Below are 18,820 nucleotides of genomic sequence, written 5' to 3'. Positions count from 1 at the left end.
TACCATTTGCAGCCACAATATAGCTTAATTTCTTAGCGCCAAGACATCTGCGCCATCTTACGACAGAAGCTTATTCGAAGAATCTTGATTTACATACTTCTTAGCATTTCCCAAAAAGGACCATAACAGCGAGTTCCTTTGCACTGCCGCGAATCGTATGTAAACCAATCATACAAATCTAACAGAACAATAGTCGACATCTCGGTTTAGAAGGATTCATCGGCATTGCGGCCCACTGCATCGTGAAACCGGTCAAGTCATGCACTTATAGCAACATAGTAATAGTCCTCAACAACAGTGATCACAGGAGGCTATTGAATCCAATTCACATGCGGAAAAGACATTGAATATCAATTCGATATATTTAAATAATTATAGCAAGCTCAGCAAGCTATGTACAGTTGTGCAAAAAAGGTAAGTATGTATAGAAGTCAAAGATCACCCCTCAAAAACAGCAAGGTATACCAAGAAGGAATAGCATAGCTACGCATCCTCAAGGATCATACCGGTAGTGTGTGCATAAATTTAGCACTTGCTAGCCTTGGAAGGCTCACACTCGCCGTTAGACTTGTCGCATCCCTTGTAGCCCTGGCACTGGGTCTTGGGGAAGCAGTTGTTCTTGTAGGTGGCCTAAAACATCACGATTAGTTTGTTTTCCACAATGATTAAGGAGAGAAACTCACCTTGTCACCGAGGTTGGTGTTGATGCCGATGAGCTCGCCACCGTTGACAGCAGTGACACCCTCCATGTGAACGGATCGCTTGCACTTGGAGTTACCCTTGCAGTTACCGCAAGATCGGTAAACCTTGCCGTAGTCGTTGGCGTCTGTAAAAGTTAGCTTGAGTCAACATCAGGTATAACGGGTAACCTACAGAAGTTGACAATGTTGACATGGCCACATCCGTTGTGCTGGATAACCTTGTCCGCAGCCTTGTAAGCACCACCACCGATGATGTTGGCGGTTCCGCTGCCCTTGATAGTGATAGCATCCTCACAAACGTCTTCGAACCAGACGAACTCGAGGTTGCAGGCGCCGAGACAGTGAACACCCTCCTTCTGGTTGGCACCAATGACGACGTTACGGAGAGTGGCGCCATCCTCAAGGACAAAGACTGCATCCTTCTCACCTATGCTGTGTTAATATCTACAAAAGAACACTGAGATCCGGACAAACTTACCACCCTCGCTCTGACCAGAGCACTTGACACCACGGTCAAAGCGAACCCACTTAGCATCGAAGACCTCACCCTTCTTGAGGTATCGGGGTGCGCTGAGGGACTTGGTACCAGTGGCCTTGGGGACACCGCCAGTGTAGCCAAGGCATGCCATGGCGGCGGGAAGGGCAGAAAGAACGGCGATAATGCTAGGGGCGTGCATCTTGATTAATGTTGATGTTTTTGAGAGTTGAAAATTGAACCGGTCTACGGTGGGCTTGAATAAGAAGAGTAACGAATGAATAAGCTTGAAGACGAATTGGGATGCTGAGAATAACGGTTTATTGAAGACTCATCAACATTCTTATATGTCTGCTCAACTCCTTGCATCAACATCACCGGAGTTCAACTCCTGAATCCATCATGATGGTCTTACAGAGACTTGGCCAAGGTCCTGGTAATTCACGGCAGAACACCAATTGAATCCTACCCAAGGATCAGAGTGACATAAATCAGAGGCCAAAGCTTTTGGTGTTTCAGGACGGATAAATTTCCTCCACTGAGGTGACACACTAACGGATTTTCATAGGCTAAGGCCCTTGTCCAAGAGATCCGCTATCACGATCAATACGTGGACTAAAAGTTAAGGTTATTTCGGAAAAGGCTTGGAAGAGGCAGCACGGAGACAAATTTGGGAAACCTAGAGGTGACGAATTAGGCGATTTTCATAGATAGATGCTTGCCAATATACATATAATTGTTCCTATATCTAATCAGAATATCCACTTTAAAATATTGACAGTGGCTGAAAGTACGACTCTCCTCTCCTAGTGGATACAAATTCGGGGTGGCGATCGGCGAAGAACCAGGACCTCGGACGAATTAGTCAGTTCAGGACGAAACAGACGATCAGATAATCACCTGTCACACCCTAAAAATGAATGGTCCCCACGACAAGGCCCCTGTTATCCGGAGTTAATGCCATCGGACCAATGCCAAGACATAGTCTAATTACGGTGAGGTGGTGATCCGAGACTGTTTCTCATCCCACTTGCGTACTCTGACCATACAAACACGAGTGTGAGACTGTCTCCGCCTTGAGATACACCGAATGACCGAAATGGTTGCATAGCCTCCTCATGCAGTGACAGTTGAATCTATGGGTCATCTCCACTGCTTCCATGAAGGGGAGAAACCATTCATGCAAAGAATAAGCGATCTAACTAATACTATCCCAAAACGCCCAGTCAATATCCGCAAACTCGAATCCAAATGGTTGCAAGTCATCTTCCCCAGTCTTTCCTTGTCCAAAGTCCATTATGGTATCCCTCTGATTCTCCTTTCTACTCGCGTCAGCAGCAAGATTCCTTTCATCCTGTGCTAAAAGCTCCTCCAACTGTGACACAAATGCCGGTTTCTCCATATACTCTAACCCAGGCTTTTGTCGACACTCATTCCACGTTGCGATAACAGACTTGGCAGCGTGTGAAGTCCTTCTGTCTTCTGACATATCCGTCAAATGTTCTGTCACACCATACAGGTCTTCTAGCAGCGACCAGGCTGACTGGATCATTGCGACGTCTGTCAAGAGTGTCATATCTACCAGAATACCGATGACTGTTCGTAGTAGTCAGTAAGGAAATGATATGAGTGAGATAGGCTTGAACTACTTACGAGCATACCATACAAACGAAGTCTCAGCAAGCCAGCGAAACTTCTGTAGAAGGGGATTCGCATGCGACACGACTTGGTACCTCATAGCTTGCATGCACAGGTCGAAATGCTCAATGTGACATTTGTCTTTTGCACTATTGGATCGCATCTTCGCTTCGTGATACTTTCGCAGACGCAGGATATTAACGACAGCTCGCGCCGAGATCTGCAGGAGTGTATGCAGGGGGTTTATCGGATCGCAGTATTGGAGGAAGTTCTCGTTAAGTCCTCTTTCCAGCCCATCGATCATGGAATCAGCCAAACAGCCAAGCAAGGATCCCTCGCCGGCTGCTAGTTGATTGGCCTGAGTAACACGAAAGTTGCGCTGTGCTTCCAGTAAATAGTACGTAAACCCAGTGTAGGCGAACCCTGTAAGACCTGTCCGTTCTTTAGGGGGGTCCTTCGAGTTCGGGTCAAGATCTTCGTCTTCGATGTTAAGGGGAAGTTTGACGTCCCATGCTGTCGCAAACGATAAAGGCGTGACACCGTTCTTGAGAGAAAGGATGAGATCGAGATGTTGGAGTTGCCACCAAATTCTTCGTCGCTCTTCTGTTTCGATGGGTGAAAGACCAAGGACTGTGCCATCGCGATGGATACCGAGTTGCTCCGCAGAACGTGACACCAGACCCATCAACGTCCAGAGACTACGAGATGTCAAGGTGTCAATGTTGGCTTTCTGAGTGTGTGTTAGTAGCGATAATCCGCAGGTTCAGTTATTGCTCACTATGTAAAAGCAAAACGCTTTTATCGTTGCTAAGCTGTCTATAGCCAAGAGACTCATTCTTGAAAAAGTGATGTCGCATCTCATCCGACATTCGCTAACTAGGATAGCCCTCGATCTACCAAAGCGTCGCAGACAGTCATTGTTAGTCAAACTCACTGCCGCAAATAGCCTTGTAGATAACACTAGAGCCCTTTCACCATCTTCGAGACGATCCCACTTCTCTCCGTCGGTTATTGCAGCTTTTAGGTGAGAAAGGGTCCATTTGAAGTTGATCTTTACCACAGGTTCAACACGTTCCATGAATATGTCCCAGAGCTTGACAGCTTCCAGAGTTGGCATTTGCAGAGAAAGTGTCCCTGAGACGAGGGTATTGTCTCCCCAGGGTGAACCATTGAAGGCATGTGGAAGAAATTTAGCTGGCGACAGAGCTGATCCTCGAGGGTCAGCGGGATTGAAAGGCGCTTTTGTGCCTTGGTAGAGTTTGGTTACGTCGATCCAAGTCTGCCACCCTTCTCTGATCATCACACCAGTCAGTCAAATATTAGACCGACCAATTTTATATGTAACTTACGATTCATGATAAACTGCCTTCCCCTCTTGCTGCACCATCATCGGCGTCTGAACATGACTTGTCTCTGTGGAGACAGATCTTTTCGGCCTTTGAAGATTCTCCAGCGACGGACTTCCACCATTCTCCGACGCAGGATCACCTCCCAAAGCTCTCACGATATCTTCGAGTTTTTTAATCCTCTCAAAAGGGGAAAGTTCAGGGTAAATGCAAGTGTCATTCTTGCGCCGCTTGCAATTCGAGCAAGGAGGTTCTGCTCTGTCGCATTTCACTTTGCGCTTTGCACACGGTTCACATGCTTGAGATCTCATTTTTTCCGATGGACGATCTGGGGCTGAGAATTGTTGATCTTGTCTTTTGCGACGTGGTTTCCCGATCTATGACGTTGTTGTAATTAAAAGCTCGGGGACCCCGCGAGGTTTTGTACGACGGATGGGAGATAGCTCGGGCTCGGTACCGAGACCGAGATTTTAGAGGTGGTGTCTGATTGGTCACTTAGAATAATCCTTCAAGATAGGGATGGAAAACGTGTAATTGACTTGGAATGTAAGAATTTGATCTTGATATTTAAATCCATCTCTTCTCATGTATTCTGTTTCTACTTGTTGTTATTGAACTCTCCATATCAGATCGTGGTGTGCACACAAGAGTTATCACATCTGGCTTAACTATCGACATCTTACACTATCAGTTCTGTACTTTGCACATCCTTACTCATATTAATATTTATTATGGACGAAAAGGATACTAGGACTTCCAATAGTCCAGAGCGCCGAAGTACCGATGCAGTCAACCAATCATCAGACACAACAGACAATGTCAAGACATACCCGCCAAAGAAGGTTGTCCTTCCAACGATGATCGCCCTCTTTCTCGTTTTCTTCCTAGTCGCATTGGTAACTCACCCCCACACTTGAAGATAATATCCACTAACGTCCACTCAAGGATCGAACCATCATCGGCACAGCTATACCAACCATATCCGCCGAGTTTGACAGTTTCGGAGACATCGCCTGGTACGAATCGGCCTTTCTCCTACCTCTTTGCGTCTTTCAGCTCTCCTTCGGCCTTGTCTTCAAGTACTACTCCACGAAATGGATCCTCTTTATTCTTACCGCAATCTTCGAGATTGGATCTATTGTCTGTGCCGCAGCGCCCAATTCAAATGCATTGATCGTCGGACGAGCGATTACGGGCATTGGTGGTGCTGGCATTGGCTCTGGTGTGTTTATCTACATCACACTCTTATTCCCCCTCGAAGAACGACCCAAATATCTCGGATCATTGGGCTCCGCGTTTGGCATCTCTTCGATCTTGGGTCCGATTCTTGGAGGCTACCTTACATCTGTCAGCTGGCGTTGGTGTTTCTGGATCAATGTTCCCATCGGCGCCCTTTCACTCATCCTTTTGTTCATCCTCGCTCCTGACAGACCATCACCCGTCAAGCCAGCCGCGACATGGCGTCAGAAGTTCCTCGATTTGGATCCAGTAGGCTTCTTGCTGGTTGCAGGCTCAATTGTCAGTCTCCTGTTCGCTCTCGAATTCGGAAAAGAGGATCGAGCGTGGTCTACTGGACGTGTCATCGCCCTCTTCGTCGTTTTTGCAGTTCTTCTTATCGCATTCGCTGCATACCAAATCTGGCGAGATGAAAAGGCCACTATTCCCCCGAGAATCCTGCGTCAACGAACAGTGTTGGCTGCGTGCCTTTTCAACTTCTTCATGGGGACTGTACTGGTCATTTATGCCTTTTACATTCCTATCTGGTTTCAGGTTGTCAAAGGGAAGTCACCTCAGGACTCTGGCATCGCTCTGCTACCTTTGCTGCTCAGCAATGTGGTGTTTGTTATTGTCGGTGGTATCTTGGTTAGCGCACTTGGATACTTCACACCTTTTGCTATCGTGGGAAGTGCAATTCTGATTGTTGGCGGTGCGCTTATCACAACTTGGACAGCAGATGAAAGCCAGGGCAAATGGGTTGGATACCAGGTATGTTTACTCTGACATCAATTCTTTAGCATCTGTATACTGACACAATACCAGATTATCACTGGTACAGGTATGGGTTTGGCATTGCAACAACCAGCCATTGCAGTTCAGTCTGTGCTATCAGAAAGTGATAGTACAGTCGGTCTTTCTATCCTCAGCTTTCTCGGCTTTCTTTCAGGAACAGTATTCATTACCGTTGCTCAAGCTTTGCTTCAAGGACAGCTCGACAGCAGGATCTCGCAAAAGTTCCCTGAAATCAACACAGAGCAGCTGAGCAACAGTGGAGCTGCAAGTATTAGAAAATTGGTGTCGGAGGACAAGATGGATATCGTGTTGGATGCGTATAACGATTCTATGAGGTCAATTTGGTATCTTGCTCTTGCCATGGGTGCTGCTTCTTTGGTAGTGTCTTTGGCTTTTGAATGGAAGAATGTCAAGGCAAACAAGAAGAGGGACGAGGTGAAGGAGGAATCTTCTGGTTCCGTGTCGGTCTAGTAGGAACTATGTTGTCCAGAAGAGGAGGAGAAAAGATGGTGACAGCATAAGCAAATCCATGCAGACGTCTCATGATTTATAATAGAATGTATAATAGAAGCAATAGAGAAAAAAGACAATTATTTAAAACCGCGGTCATCATACTTTGAGGATAACCCCATCAAATACAATCTTGTGTACCTCAAAAAGGCATTTGTCTTATCCAGTTGAAGGATGTTGATTGTTTGCTGAAAATGCAAAAAGATAAACTTGATGAGACTGGGACTCGAACCCAGGAGGATTGCTCCACCAGGAAATTGGTGTTAAGGTTGACCTTAACCTGGCGCCATAACCAACTCGGCCATCTCACCGGTGATTGGGTGAAAGGTCGTCACTAACTGATCACTATACTCTGTGGTTCAAACTTTGATTAGCGATGGTAGGAAATATTCGTTTTAGAACACTACCAAAAAGATATCTCTACTGTGCATTTTGAAGAAAGTAACGTAGTTTATTATCCAATAGTCTACTCGCCAATAACATATGATAGCTACGAGCAGCAGGGAGCGCTAACGGGTACCGTGTTCATGAAATGGCAGCGTCAAAGAAAAGACCTGGGCTCGCTTAGGATATTCTCTGGCAATGTCGTTCTGCAAGTGCCATTCAAAGAAATTCATGCACAGGACTAAGTCCACCCTGCTGATGCGCAGTAAATCTGTGTAGGATCAACATGAGTTCGTAACATCCGCTAGGGCTCAGACAGTTACGCAACGATGCCCAAGTTCAAAAACATAGATTCAAGTTATAAGATAAAGACTGTTTGCTGCATAGAGACCATGGATTCACAGGCATGATCAAGAGAAATACTATTCCACATAGTGTTCGTCATTAGCCGAACAAAATTTCATCTTGTCAAGTCTCGTACTCGCTGAGGGTAACTGAGTATACCGACAATTCATTCCCTGGCATCACACGAAGTGATTTCTGACCTGCTACTCAAAAAAATAGCGATATCGGGCTCTCTAAAATTTGCTCCGCAGCATCTACTATGACAATGTCACTTTGTACCGCTCAGTCGGGGATGGGGCTCAAATTTGATCTGATAAAACCTGTTTGACGATGACATGCCTGTGATGCACCATTTGTCACGGCTTATCAGATCTTTGAGAACGCGTAGACAGCGGAGACGAAGCTCGTGAAGGTGACATTGAGCCTGTTTTTCTTGAATGTCCTAAACCGAATACGGTCAGGTTGCTGCCAGAAAAAAATTGACGAGCATCTGATAAGATAAAACTTCACCCTTACTTCGCCGATCTTTACTTTTCCAATATTGGCTACAGACTCACTGTGCGAGCAATTACGGGATCACTGTCGCTTTTAAGCATAGTTGCCCAATTTCCGAGCTCACCCCCACGGGATATGGGCCGGGCATTGTTCATGGCCGAGTCTCGGTCCTTCTGGAACGATGGTATCCGCTCGTGGCCGCTGTACGGATACCGGTGAATGCAATGCAACGAGACAAGGGCGAAAAAAACGTGGATGAAAGGAAAGCAGGGGTTGGCATCAGACGAATTTGTTGTCAGTCCGGGTCGTTCCGGTCAGTAACATGCAAGTTCGTCACTGACATGAAGTGCAATCCTGCAATGCTACAGAACGGTGGACAGAACTACTAGAATCCTGAGAGATCCAGGAAAGCGCCTCGGCAGATCTATCAGTGCATGTGAGCCAATATTAAAGGTGCATGATACCTGATGTCAGAATATGACAAGTCTTGTTCATGTGTTCTATATTGCATGGTTTATCCATAATGTAACTACCACTGAAAACTCTCTTCAAAATATTCTATCCGAGGCATAGACTGAACAGTCCTTGCGGCCACAGCGCTTCTGCTCTCATCAGCCATCTTGGCGGGACCACTCGTGACTACTGCAAGACTGGCCCCATCTCCACTGGCAAAAGCATTGTCGACGATTTCTTCGACGTTCAGTCTCCCGTCTCTCCACTCAACAATGTGACAAGCAGTCGCGCGGTCAGGTCTCGCACTGCTCGTCCCAGTAACATAGATGACAACTCTCACTTGTATGTAGTCGAGTACGTCACTTAACTCGTGATTGAGAACATCCTCAGCCAGAGCAGATTGTCGCACTGCCCAGTGAACTTCAACCTCGGTGGCTGAAGATGTAAGTTTGTCCAGGTAAGAAAGCGGGACGGCAATACCACTGCCTCCAACAATAAAGAGAACTTTGTCAAACCTCTCCAAAGGTAGGGTCTTTCCATATGGGCCATCTATCGCCACTCGAACTTTGGCGGGTTTTGGCTGCTCCTTCTCAGCATACTGTTTCAATCGAGAGGTAAAGCTGTCGTAGGGGCGAATGAGGAATGTCATCTCTCGCTGCGTCTTCTCATACTCGGGTGACATCTCCTCCGTTGAGTACGACGTGTGACCTAGCAATGGCGCACGATCTGACAAAGCGTATGTTTCGGGTTCTGAAACCGATGCCACAGTAAAGGGATGGCTCTCCCAGAAGCTCCGTTTGTTCAGCACCGTGAGGTAGTAAAATGTGCCGGGATCAGTTTTATAGAAGCTTGAAGACACAGGAACGACGACTCTGATCATGCGAGCATCCTCATTGTAGGTGATAAGAGCACCAGTTTCCCAGAATTTTGGATTAAAGGCAATAACTCGGACTGCACGAATCACTCGATCCAGCAACCAGACCAGTACCGGAATCCATACTAAGGGGTCGTAGGCGCCTCTGAAGATAGACACATGCCTTGGAAGACGTCAGCGAGATGTTATATCAGTAGATGCGATGAAGCTTACCCCAGCATTGCGACAAGGATCAAGACTGATAGAACAATATGCGAGATGAGGAAAAACTCGTATTGTCTACGCCGTACCCAAAAGAATGATAGACCGACGAGTAAACAAATGAAGATAGTTGCCTACCATGGAGTCAGTCATGAGGGCGATGGGAGATCACAAAACTTACCAGTTCACCAGTCCACCAAAATTTCAGGTTCGAGATCTTCCAGAAATACTCCCAGCCGCCCCCTGATAAGTCAGCAACGGATATAATGATTGTGTAGGGTGACATACTTTGGAAAATAATAATGATGTACCCAATAGAGTGAATGACAGCCTGGACAGTGGCTATTCTGCCAACCCAGCGATGAAAGTTATTGTATGTTTTGAAGTCCCAGCCCGTTAGCCATATAACGATATTGTTCCTCATGCCAAACAGCCAAATGAGAGGGAAATTAGCGAACGAGATAATGCCTGTTCTATCGGAGACGTGTCGAAGGATCTGAAGCCATACAGAAGGGTAGCTGTACCACTGTTAGCACCAAATCTTGTTTCATGTATCATTTAGAACTCACTAGCCGTAGCCCTCAAATATACTATATCCGTGAATGGAGCAAATGATATTTAGCACCATAAACAATGAAATAGTCAACGCTTGTATGCGTGGAGGAAGTGTGCCAACACCGCCGAAGTCTTGAACACAGCGCTGGCCAAACGTCGCGGGAAGAACGACATTACGTTTCAGCCACAGGCTTCGATGGCCATTCGAGGTGGACAGTTTTGTCAGTATACGGTTCACGATACCAACTGCAATGACCACAGCCCAGAAGATCCCCATAGCCCAGCCATAGTAGTAATGATAGATCCATATATAATCGTGTGCAGCCTAAACACGGTAAGTGGTGTATCCTACGACATATGACGACTATATTAAAGGACTTACCAACGTTCGAATCCATATGTCGTAGTAAGCTTGTGACGGAAGCATCAGCGCACCGTAACGATCAGAACGGCTTGGATCCGTCGCATCGAATATGATAATTTGAGCTCTCTGTTTATCTGTTATATCGTCGATTATTTCGTGTGGTGCTAGATATGAGCCGTACGTATCTTGGCATGTCTGGTTCATACTGCTTGATTCGTGTTGCCAGACGTCCTCAGTACAATGAGCATCCCAGCAGAGATACAACGAGGTCTGATAAAGACGGCTTATGCATTCTTGCTTTGCGAAGAAAGCGCCTTCTGGCGCATCTGTGAATTTGAGAGTCCGGAATGTTTGCCGACACGCTTTACCACATAACGCGGGGTTTGCCGAAGACGCGTCTGCCGAAACAAGGCCAGAGGCAAGAGAGGTGAAGACACATATTAAGTTATTTACTTTCCAGAGTCGCATATTTATTTATTTATGCGATACCTGGGCCCGAGGTCTAAAGATGTAAAGAGTATTATTGTTAGTTGAGACATGAGAGCGATTATCAGATGATCAGATAGAGAGGCATGGTGGGTCTTAATCATCACGTGGAGACATAGTCAGCAGGGGATCCCCTTGACTCGGTCTTCTGCAAATTGCCTGGGCCAATGGGCAAATACAAGGGGGAGACAACAATGTTTATAATCGCGAGGCAATAGTTCTGGTAGGAAAAGTAACAATAATTCACAGAAAGAGGGTGGTGTTACAGTTCAGGGAAAACGATGTCCCTGGCTTGGATCTTGAGCCAGGCGACTAGTTGTATATTAAGATAGATCTACTCAAGTTAGAGGTCGAGTGTTATTATTTTATAGTAAACGAATGATTTTGGTGCCTTGAAAACTTAGATTACGGTCTTTGCGGCGAAAGCCTTTACAAGACCACTCGTGCAAGTACTCCAAACATCTCAAGAGACAGCCTACTTGCGGTACAAGGCAGCCATCTTCTGCATGAAGGTAGCAGGCTCAGTCTGAGTGTTGTTCGCATCTGTAGCTCCGTTCTTGGGAACATCAACAACCTCGCCATCAAGACCCTTGTTGTTAACAGCGTTCTGCTGCTTGCCAAGATAGAAGTTGGGCATGAAGAAAGAGGCAATGAGGGGAATACACGCAAAGACGATGGAAACGATAGTGATATGACCGTTGACAATGGCGTAGGCACGAATGGAGCCTTGGCGGATAGGATCAAAGAAGTCGTACTTCTTGAGAGTCTTGATGTTGCCGTAGATAGTGGCAATGGTTGTGTCGTCAACGTCGGGCAGCTCAACATGCATCTGGTCGACCATCTGCTCGGTCCAGATGCTGGTGGCGATAGCACTGCCAACACTGGAACCCAAAGTAGACCAAAGAGTGATGATGGAAATGAGAGATGCAATGTCATCGTGAGGGACAGAAGCCTGGACACCGACTCGAACACCAACGACGTTGAGGGAGGAGAGACAGAAGATGAGTTGGGCTGCGACAAGACGGGCAGTGTCCTCAGTCATCATTCCGTTGGGGCTGATAAGAAGACCATAACCAAGAATCCTAGCCGCGGCACCAAAGATCATGAGACCCTTGTAGCGATGAGAGACTCGGTGAATGAGGCCAACAATAGGACCGACCAGGCAAAGACCCATGGTGGTGATACCAAGGAAGATGGTCCATTGGTAGGTTGTCCACTCCTTGATGATGAGGATGTAAGACGAGAAGTAGGTGTTGCGCACAGACGAAGCCATCTGGTTGAAGATGTGGATAATGACACCAGCGATGAAAGCTCTGTTCTGGAGAATGCGCCTGGTCATCATTGGCTTAGGAGCGAGGAAGTACTCGTAGAGACCAAAGAGGATGAGAACGACAAATCCTACAACAATCATTGCAACCATACTGGGGTTGTTCCATCCGCCCTTGGCACTCTTTGCTAGAGTGATAGGCAGGAGGATAAGGGAGAATGCGAAGCCAAGAAGAATGAGACCGACGATATCGATGTCAATCAGACCGCGGTAGGCAAGCTTGGCCCAGTAGGTCAAGTTCTTGGGCGTGGCCTCAGTGCGACCCATTCGCACATCCTTGGAGTCAGCCATGGTGACCATTCCTGCCTTCTCACCACGACGCTGCATCGTGTAGAGGGTGAAAATGGCAGGGAGGAGGAGGACGGGGACGAGAATGGCGAACATGCCGAGACCCCATCGCCAATCTTCGTAAAAGCCCTCGGCGATGAAGCCATTGACGGGCACAGTGACGATGAAGGGCAGAGCAAGACAGGCGCTGAAGAAACCTCGCCATTCCAAGGGTGTCAAATCAGCGACAATGATGTCGCTGAGAAGATCAAGACCCGACTTGCCGACAGATGTGAAGCAGATGCCAATAACATACGAGGTAAAGCCAGAGGCACTAGCAGCAACAGCAAAGCCAACAGCGTAAAATACAAGGACCACAACATAAGTTGTAGGTCGCGATGTAATATCAGCTAGCTTTCCAATGAAGGGCTTGCTAATGGCACGAATAATCTGTCCTGCCGTGTTGACAGTACCAAGCTGACTGTGCACACCAAAGGTGGAAGCTGCCAGAGTGCCAAAAATGGTAGTGGTAATGCCCATGTCGAGCGCGTAGGCGAACATGGTCAATCCGATAGAGACACCCAATAGCCAAAGCAAGATCTTTCCCTTCTTGCCAGACTGGTAGAGGACCTTGTTAAAGGCCTCGACTCTGCCGACACCAATTTCCTTGTGTTCATCGTCGGATACGGGGGCGTTGGTAGCATCGTAATCCTTCTTCTCGTTGAGTTCGAACATTTCCGGCGAAGTCTGTGTCTGCGGGGGAGTTTGGGACTCTGGACCCGACGTGTTGTTGGGTGCTGACATTTTGGGGCAATGCTGAGCTTGTGCTCTAGATCGAGAATTGACAGCGCATGAGATGAAAGGTTAAACAGACAAGAGAAGAGGGAGGGAGAAGAGATCTTCTAGTCGCATTGGCAGCCTCTTTTCTTTTCTGGCCTGATTTTTTTCTCTCTCACCATACAGAAATAGAAAGCTGTTGGTCATGTTCGCCCCCTACAAGACCGAGAAAAAAGACAGAACCAACAGGCAATGCCAAGGTACGAAAAAAGAATACAGGGTCTCGCCGCCGTTTATCGGGTCAGTAAAAGCCAGGGTGCAGCGCTGTTGCATTGCTGGCGTGGTTTTAGTCTAGTCACTGGACTGGAAAAACTACAAGGGATCAACATGCGTGGTTTTCCGTGAAGAGATTATCTGATCTTTGCTCTATCCACTCATGTTGGTTGAGTCTGCATGAAGCCAAGATTATCACATACTTCCATCTAATCAGATGGTCCAGCAGAGTAGGGATCGGCATGTAAGTGGGACGGGCAAGATGATCCTTACTATGTCCAGAAAACCGAGACAGTGCAATGTGACAGTATGAACAACTGTGACATGTGCACATCGTATGGCCCGAAAGAAACCTTGTTCTTGTTCCTGATGTAAACTGTCCTGGTCTAATGTTGGCAATCAGATCGATAAGGTAAATCGTCCGAGCATGGTTTTTGCACGCGTAGGATGCTGCAAGGGAGGCAAAATTTTCACGATTGACCCTGTCTGTCTCATAGTGAGATGTGGATGTTGGCTTGTGATGTCTTTTATGCAGCTCGTAGTAAGCTTAACTGGGGGATAAAGCCATTGAGTCACTTTATTGTCTTAGCTCACAGACTATTTACACCTCAAAGCTTGGCTTCTTGGTAGCTTGTCTTGTCAAGCGTCGGCTTGTTGGTGATCTTGTTATGCTGACGATCTTTACTGTCCGTTCTTACCCGAGGCATGGTTCACGGGAAACCGGTTCGTTGGGTCACGTTGCAGGACATGGCAGTGTAGATCTTGGTTTATCAATCTGATCGGTCCGTTATCGCAGACTGACACATGCTTCAGACGCATTCGAATCAGGTTGCTATGTAATAATGAAGTAATAATTTGATGCATATTAAAATGAGTACGAAGCAAAAGCTCTAAAAATAGTTTGAGAATACAATGCTCAAAGCGAGATCTTTGCAGCATCACACAGAGATCTAAAAATACTATCCGGCTGGGCATACAGCTCAGAAACTGTAGCAAACTCGACTACTCGTCCACTATCCATGACGACAACCTTGTTGCACGTAGAAACTATAGTGTCAAGTCGATGAGCCACAGTAAGAACAGTCGCGTCACCTACGACCTCGTTCAACATGGCCTGTAGCTTTGCATCTGATCTGCCATCGATTGAAGCTGTTGCCTCGTCAAGAATGACAATCTTTGACTTGCGCACAAGAGCGCGGGCGATAGAGATCAAGGAACGTTGTCCTTGAGAGATGTTGGAGCCGTTTTCCTTGACTTCAGAGTCTAGATTGAGGCTTGGTGCATCACCGCCAGAGTCGGAGTCTTGCTTTTCGGCATCCGTGTTGGAAGATATTTGGCTTAGACCGACGCGATCTAAACACTGTCGAAGCCACTCGTCGTCGTATTGTTGGAAAGGATCGAGATTGTAGCGGATACTGCCAGCTAACAAGACTGCGTCTTGGCTGATGACTGATAGATTGGATCGGAGGAGATGAAGGCCGACCGTGTGGATGTCGACGCCGTCAATAAGGATTCGTCCGTTCGTGGGCTCGGTGATTCGTAGTAGAGCAGAGATTACTAGTGATTCGTTAGTAACAATGGTTTAGAAGACAATCATCAGGCACTTACAGGTTGTCTTTCCAGCTCCCGTACGTCCAACAACACCAATCTTTTCACCAGGCTTGATATCAAGGTTTATGTCCTTCAACGCAGGATCCAGACCAGGTCGATGACTGAGAGTAAAAGACTGGAACTCAACATGCCCAGCCCTTGGCCACTGACTCGTCTCCAATTCCTTGTCAACTCGCTCAACCCGATGCTCAGGCTCTTGTTCAATGTTGTAAGCATAATGAAGCATTCTCTCCACCGAGTTCATGTTATTCTCAATCTCTGCACTCTGACGAATCATGTTTCCAAAGACTGCTTGCGCGGTAACGATGTATGACAGGACTACACCGCCAGAGGAGGGATCAATGGTGCCTCGTAGTCCAACAACTAGCAAGCCTGCAGCTAGCACGAGAGTTGCACCACAGAGGTCAAGACGTAGGTTGAGCCATCGCTGACACGCGATAGAAAGCCAATAAGCAGTGTTCTCCGTGTCGATCTTTCGGGCATTATCGTCAACGAAGCGAGGTACTGCACCAAAAGCCTTGAGGGTTGGCAGACCCGAAAGAGACTCTCCAAAATGCTCGTAGATGCGACTCCGAAGAAGATTGTTAAGCCGACGAAGCTCTCGCGACGATGGCCGGTAGTACATTCCAGTCCACGTGTAGATCAACAACAAAGCAAAAGCGATGGCCAAAAACGCTGGCACGATAATGCTTACAACGATAATCGTACCAAGAACTTGCACAAACGTAGAAATGAAGAGTCGCAAAGTCTCACCGACCACGTTATCAACGGCATCGACATCCTTGCTGAAGCGATGTGTGATTCTGCCCTGAGGCGTGGTATCAAAGAAAGCGACTGGTGCGAGCAAGACCTTGGACATGGAAGCATGGTGAAGCTTGTTAGAGCACCAGAAGCAAAAGAGTGCAAACGTGGCGCTCATACAGAATAGACCGATGGACTGGCCTGCACCAAACGCTGCATAGCCGCCCATGTACGCATCTTCAGAAATGGATGTGTACTGGTTCTTTTGCCACCAGCTCAACCAAAGAGGTGAAACGATACTGGTGCCTTGGTAAATGGCGATAGAGAGGATTAGAAGAGGAACAGTGATTAATGCGTTGCCAAACTGAGCGTATCGGATGTAGGTTCTGCCACTGACAGAGCCGACAACTCGTTCTTCTGTTTGCATCACTTCTTTGCCGCGTGTTGTAGATGGCTTTTCCTTGGTCTTGGTTTCAGGAGTTTCTTTCTCAATGACCTTTTCATCCACAGCCTCTTCAGAATCGTGACTGCTGGCCGTCTCGGAACCCGAGTCTGACTCTGCAATCAAAGGTTGAGATCCAGCAAACTGAGTAAAAGCGCCATCAAGACTCTGCAACTTATCGTACGAACCCTGCTCAGAGATTCGTCCCTTCTCCATGTAGAAGATATGATCTGCTTGTCTAGCGAAGCGGATGGAATGCGTGACCAAGACAATTGTACCCTCATTGTTTCGACGCGCTTGATTGACAACCATGTCAAACACACGAGCACCAACATGAGCGTCCAAAGCAGAGAAACAATCATCGAGAAAGAGAAGCGAACTTCTTCCGTAAATGGCCCTGGCAAGACTTATACGTTGCTTCTGGCCACCGGAGAGTGAAACGCCGTTCTCGCCAACAACAGTCATGTCACCGTCTGGCAAGACCTTCATATCTGGGTGAAGGCAGCATCTGGTGAGGACTTCGTTGTACCATGCGTGGTCAAAAGGTCTGCCAAACACGATGTTCTCTCGCACAGTCTCGCTCAGAAGCCAAGCACTTTGAGGTGCAAAGGCAATCTGAGACGAAGATTTGTCGAGACCGAGGTGGAAAGATCGTGCTTGGATGAGTTGAAGATCGCCCAGAAGGGCTTTCAACACAGATGACTTTCCGGATGCGACAGCTCCGACGACGCAGACGAGTTGATTACGCTTAACCAAGAATGAATCGAGCCATAGTCGCTGACTTGTTGCTGTTGTCTCTAGTTCCCTCTTCTCATCTGCAGCTACAAGTTGCTCATCATCGTGATAAGCAAAAGTGGCGTCTTCAACTCGAACCACAGTATCAGATTCGGAATTCTCAGAGGAGTAACCCAAATCAGACTGTAAATCCGACTTCTGTTTATCAGTGTTGATATCAGAAGCCAGCATGAACATGGACAATCGCTCCAGTGCAGCTCTAGAATCAGCAACAGCCGAAAGAGCAGTAGGCAATGCCATAAGAGGTGTTCTCAAAAGCATGAAATAGGCAAGTCCGGAAAAGACAACTCCAGCATCCATCCCGTTCTCAGACGTCGCTCCATAGCAGACAATACTGACGACGGAAGCCAAAGTAGGAGCCGTGTAAGAAATCGCAGTGTTGAAAGCTCTCAGAAGCATTCGTTTGCGAATGTAAACAACTTCATCAGCTCGCAACTTTCCAATCTTGGAGAGCAAGCTCTCTTCGTAAGCGTTTGTCTTAACGAGACGAATTGCAGATACTGCTTCAACAACTGCTTTGACTCGTGCGTCCGTGAAAGGCATACTTCCTCGGCGAAGAAGGAGAAGCCGGCGCATCATGAATGACTGGAGCGGATACAACAAAGCGAGTAAACCAAAACCTGGCAACGCGCTGTATCCCATTGTCCAAACGGTCAGAGCGAAGCAAAGCAGCATCTGGAAGATACTAGTCCAAGCAACATGGAAATATCCACAGCAAAAGTCTACACGGGTGACATCGGCGCTGATGAGACTCATGAGTTTGCCAGTTCCGAGGCCATGTTTAAGCTTGGCACGTTCACTCAGCTGTGTCGTTGCCCTGCGATAGATAACGTGCATCAGAGCACCTCTAAGCAAGATACCGGTTGTATAAGAGCGGTAGAAGCCGTGAACATTGGATGTGACTGAAAAGACGAGAAGAAGGAATAATCCCACTGCATAGCCAAAGCCGGAGCGAAGACCTTGCTGCGATGAGTCTGATAGAGTGCCGATGAGGAAACGGATGAGAAGAGGTGATATGATTTGGGATAGATCGCCAGCAAGTTTCAGAATGCCACCTATCCAGAACCACTTGAAGCAGACATCGTTGAGGGCCAACGTCAAGACAGTCGTGTCGGTTGTATGTCTTGCCCAGAACGGTCGCCAAGATAGTGGGTTCTTAGAGTTGACTGGCTTTCTACCACGGTTGGTAGATAGTCTCGCAGCCCAAGCCTCTTCAAGTCGATTTGAGTGGTCTTCTACCAATCTGTGACTTGGCATATCATACAAATCGTCTGTTTGAAGGGGTCTGGTATAACCTGTCCGTAAAAGACGACTCAGCCAGTCGAATGTCAAGATAGACAACCAATTAGCGTTCGCCTCAGGAAGAGGAAGCTTTTCATGGTGTCCATTGTTCTGGTCTTCGACATTTGCAGGTGAAGGGGAGAATTTGGGTGTAGTTAGGCGTTGCTCAATTGGCGTTGTTGATAGAAGCGGTACTCTCCTGTACCATTTCCTCGGAGGGAAGCTCTTCCCATCGTTGGCTGCCATGGCTGGAGTTGACAGTCGAAACAAGTCTTCTCAGACTAGAATCCACGTCTTGATGTTCGGCTTCTTCTCAAAGGGTCCAGACATGGACCAGGAGACAAGCTCGCTAGACGTCCGTATTCGGAACAGCCCTTCAAAAACAAGTTCATAAACTGTGCGGGTACATGTTTATGGGGCTCGGTGTCCAGGGTTGCATTATGGGTCTAGCAGTGACTAAAGAATGGAG

At 47.3% G+C, this 18,820-nt stretch overlaps 6 protein-coding genes and 1 non-coding gene across 7 annotated transcripts; 1 reads left to right on the top strand and 6 right to left on the bottom strand.

Annotated features, from left to right (window-relative positions):
- Positions 1-49: 49 nt before the first annotated feature.
- Positions 50-1,378, bottom strand: EDB82DRAFT_580578 (pectate lyase; the record flags this gene model as incomplete). Its single annotated transcript, XM_025725506.2, has 5 exons — positions 50-264; positions 555-630; positions 684-826; positions 874-1,128; positions 1,180-1,378. 5 exons carry the CDS (start codon positions 1,376-1,378, stop codon positions 179-181), a joined length of 759 nt encoding a protein of 252 aa, XP_025594098.2. The 3' UTR covers positions 50-178.
- Positions 1,379-1,940: 562 nt separating this feature from the next.
- On the bottom strand, positions 1,941-4,545 carry EDB82DRAFT_453324 (uncharacterized protein). Its single transcript, XM_065607827.1, has 4 exons — positions 4,164-4,545; positions 3,593-4,106; positions 2,830-3,544; positions 1,941-2,772 (listed from the first exon to the last, which is right to left on the bottom strand). The coding sequence occupies exons 1-4, from the start codon at positions 4,469-4,471 to the stop codon at positions 2,375-2,377; spliced, it is 1,935 nt and encodes a 644-aa protein (XP_065463567.1). The 5' UTR covers positions 4,472-4,545; the 3' UTR covers positions 1,941-2,374.
- A 346-nt stretch (positions 4,546-4,891) lies between these two features.
- EDB82DRAFT_469102 (major facilitator superfamily domain-containing protein) lies at positions 4,892-6,641 on the top strand (the record flags this gene model as incomplete). Its single annotated transcript, XM_025725504.2, has 3 exons — positions 4,892-5,056; positions 5,106-6,146; positions 6,201-6,641. 3 exons carry the CDS (start codon positions 4,892-4,894, stop codon positions 6,639-6,641), a joined length of 1,647 nt encoding a protein of 548 aa, XP_025594096.1.
- A 250-nt stretch (positions 6,642-6,891) lies between these two features.
- Positions 6,892-6,991, bottom strand: EDB82DRAFT_t258. The gene has a single exon. It is a non-coding gene; the product is annotated as a tRNA-Leu (tRNA).
- A 1,360-nt stretch (positions 6,992-8,351) lies between these two features.
- EDB82DRAFT_517889 (ferric reductase like transmembrane component-domain-containing protein) lies at positions 8,352-10,882 on the bottom strand. Its single transcript, XM_065609025.1, has 7 exons — positions 10,533-10,882; positions 10,370-10,477; positions 10,002-10,312; positions 9,721-9,950; positions 9,614-9,675; positions 9,445-9,566; positions 8,352-9,394 (listed from the first exon to the last, which is right to left on the bottom strand). The coding sequence occupies exons 1-7, from the start codon at positions 10,542-10,544 to the stop codon at positions 8,434-8,436; spliced, it is 1,806 nt and encodes a 601-aa protein (XP_065463566.1). The 5' UTR covers positions 10,545-10,882; the 3' UTR covers positions 8,352-8,433.
- A 144-nt stretch (positions 10,883-11,026) lies between these two features.
- On the bottom strand, positions 11,027-13,546 carry EDB82DRAFT_517886 (uncharacterized protein). The gene has a single exon (XM_025725502.2). The coding sequence runs from the start codon at positions 13,233-13,235 to the stop codon at positions 11,313-11,315; it is 1,923 nt and encodes a 640-aa protein (XP_025594094.1). The 5' UTR covers positions 13,236-13,546; the 3' UTR covers positions 11,027-11,312.
- Positions 13,547-14,329: 783 nt separating this feature from the next.
- On the bottom strand, positions 14,330-18,670 carry EDB82DRAFT_562850 (P-loop containing nucleoside triphosphate hydrolase protein). Its single transcript, XM_025725501.2, has 2 exons — positions 15,090-18,670; positions 14,330-15,038 (listed from the first exon to the last, which is right to left on the bottom strand). The coding sequence occupies exons 1-2, from the start codon at positions 18,595-18,597 to the stop codon at positions 14,398-14,400; spliced, it is 4,149 nt and encodes a 1,382-aa protein (XP_025594093.1). The 5' UTR covers positions 18,598-18,670; the 3' UTR covers positions 14,330-14,397.
- Between the last annotated feature and the right edge of the window lie 150 nt (positions 18,671-18,820).

This window comes from Fusarium venenatum (assembly GCF_020744135.1).
Source record: "Fusarium venenatum strain MPI-CAGE-CH-0201 chromosome Unknown EDB82scaffold_4, whole genome shotgun sequence".
Taxonomy (NCBI): Eukaryota; Fungi; Ascomycota; class Sordariomycetes; order Hypocreales; family Nectriaceae; genus Fusarium; species Fusarium venenatum.
This window is presented reverse-complemented; position numbering and strand designations above follow the sequence as displayed.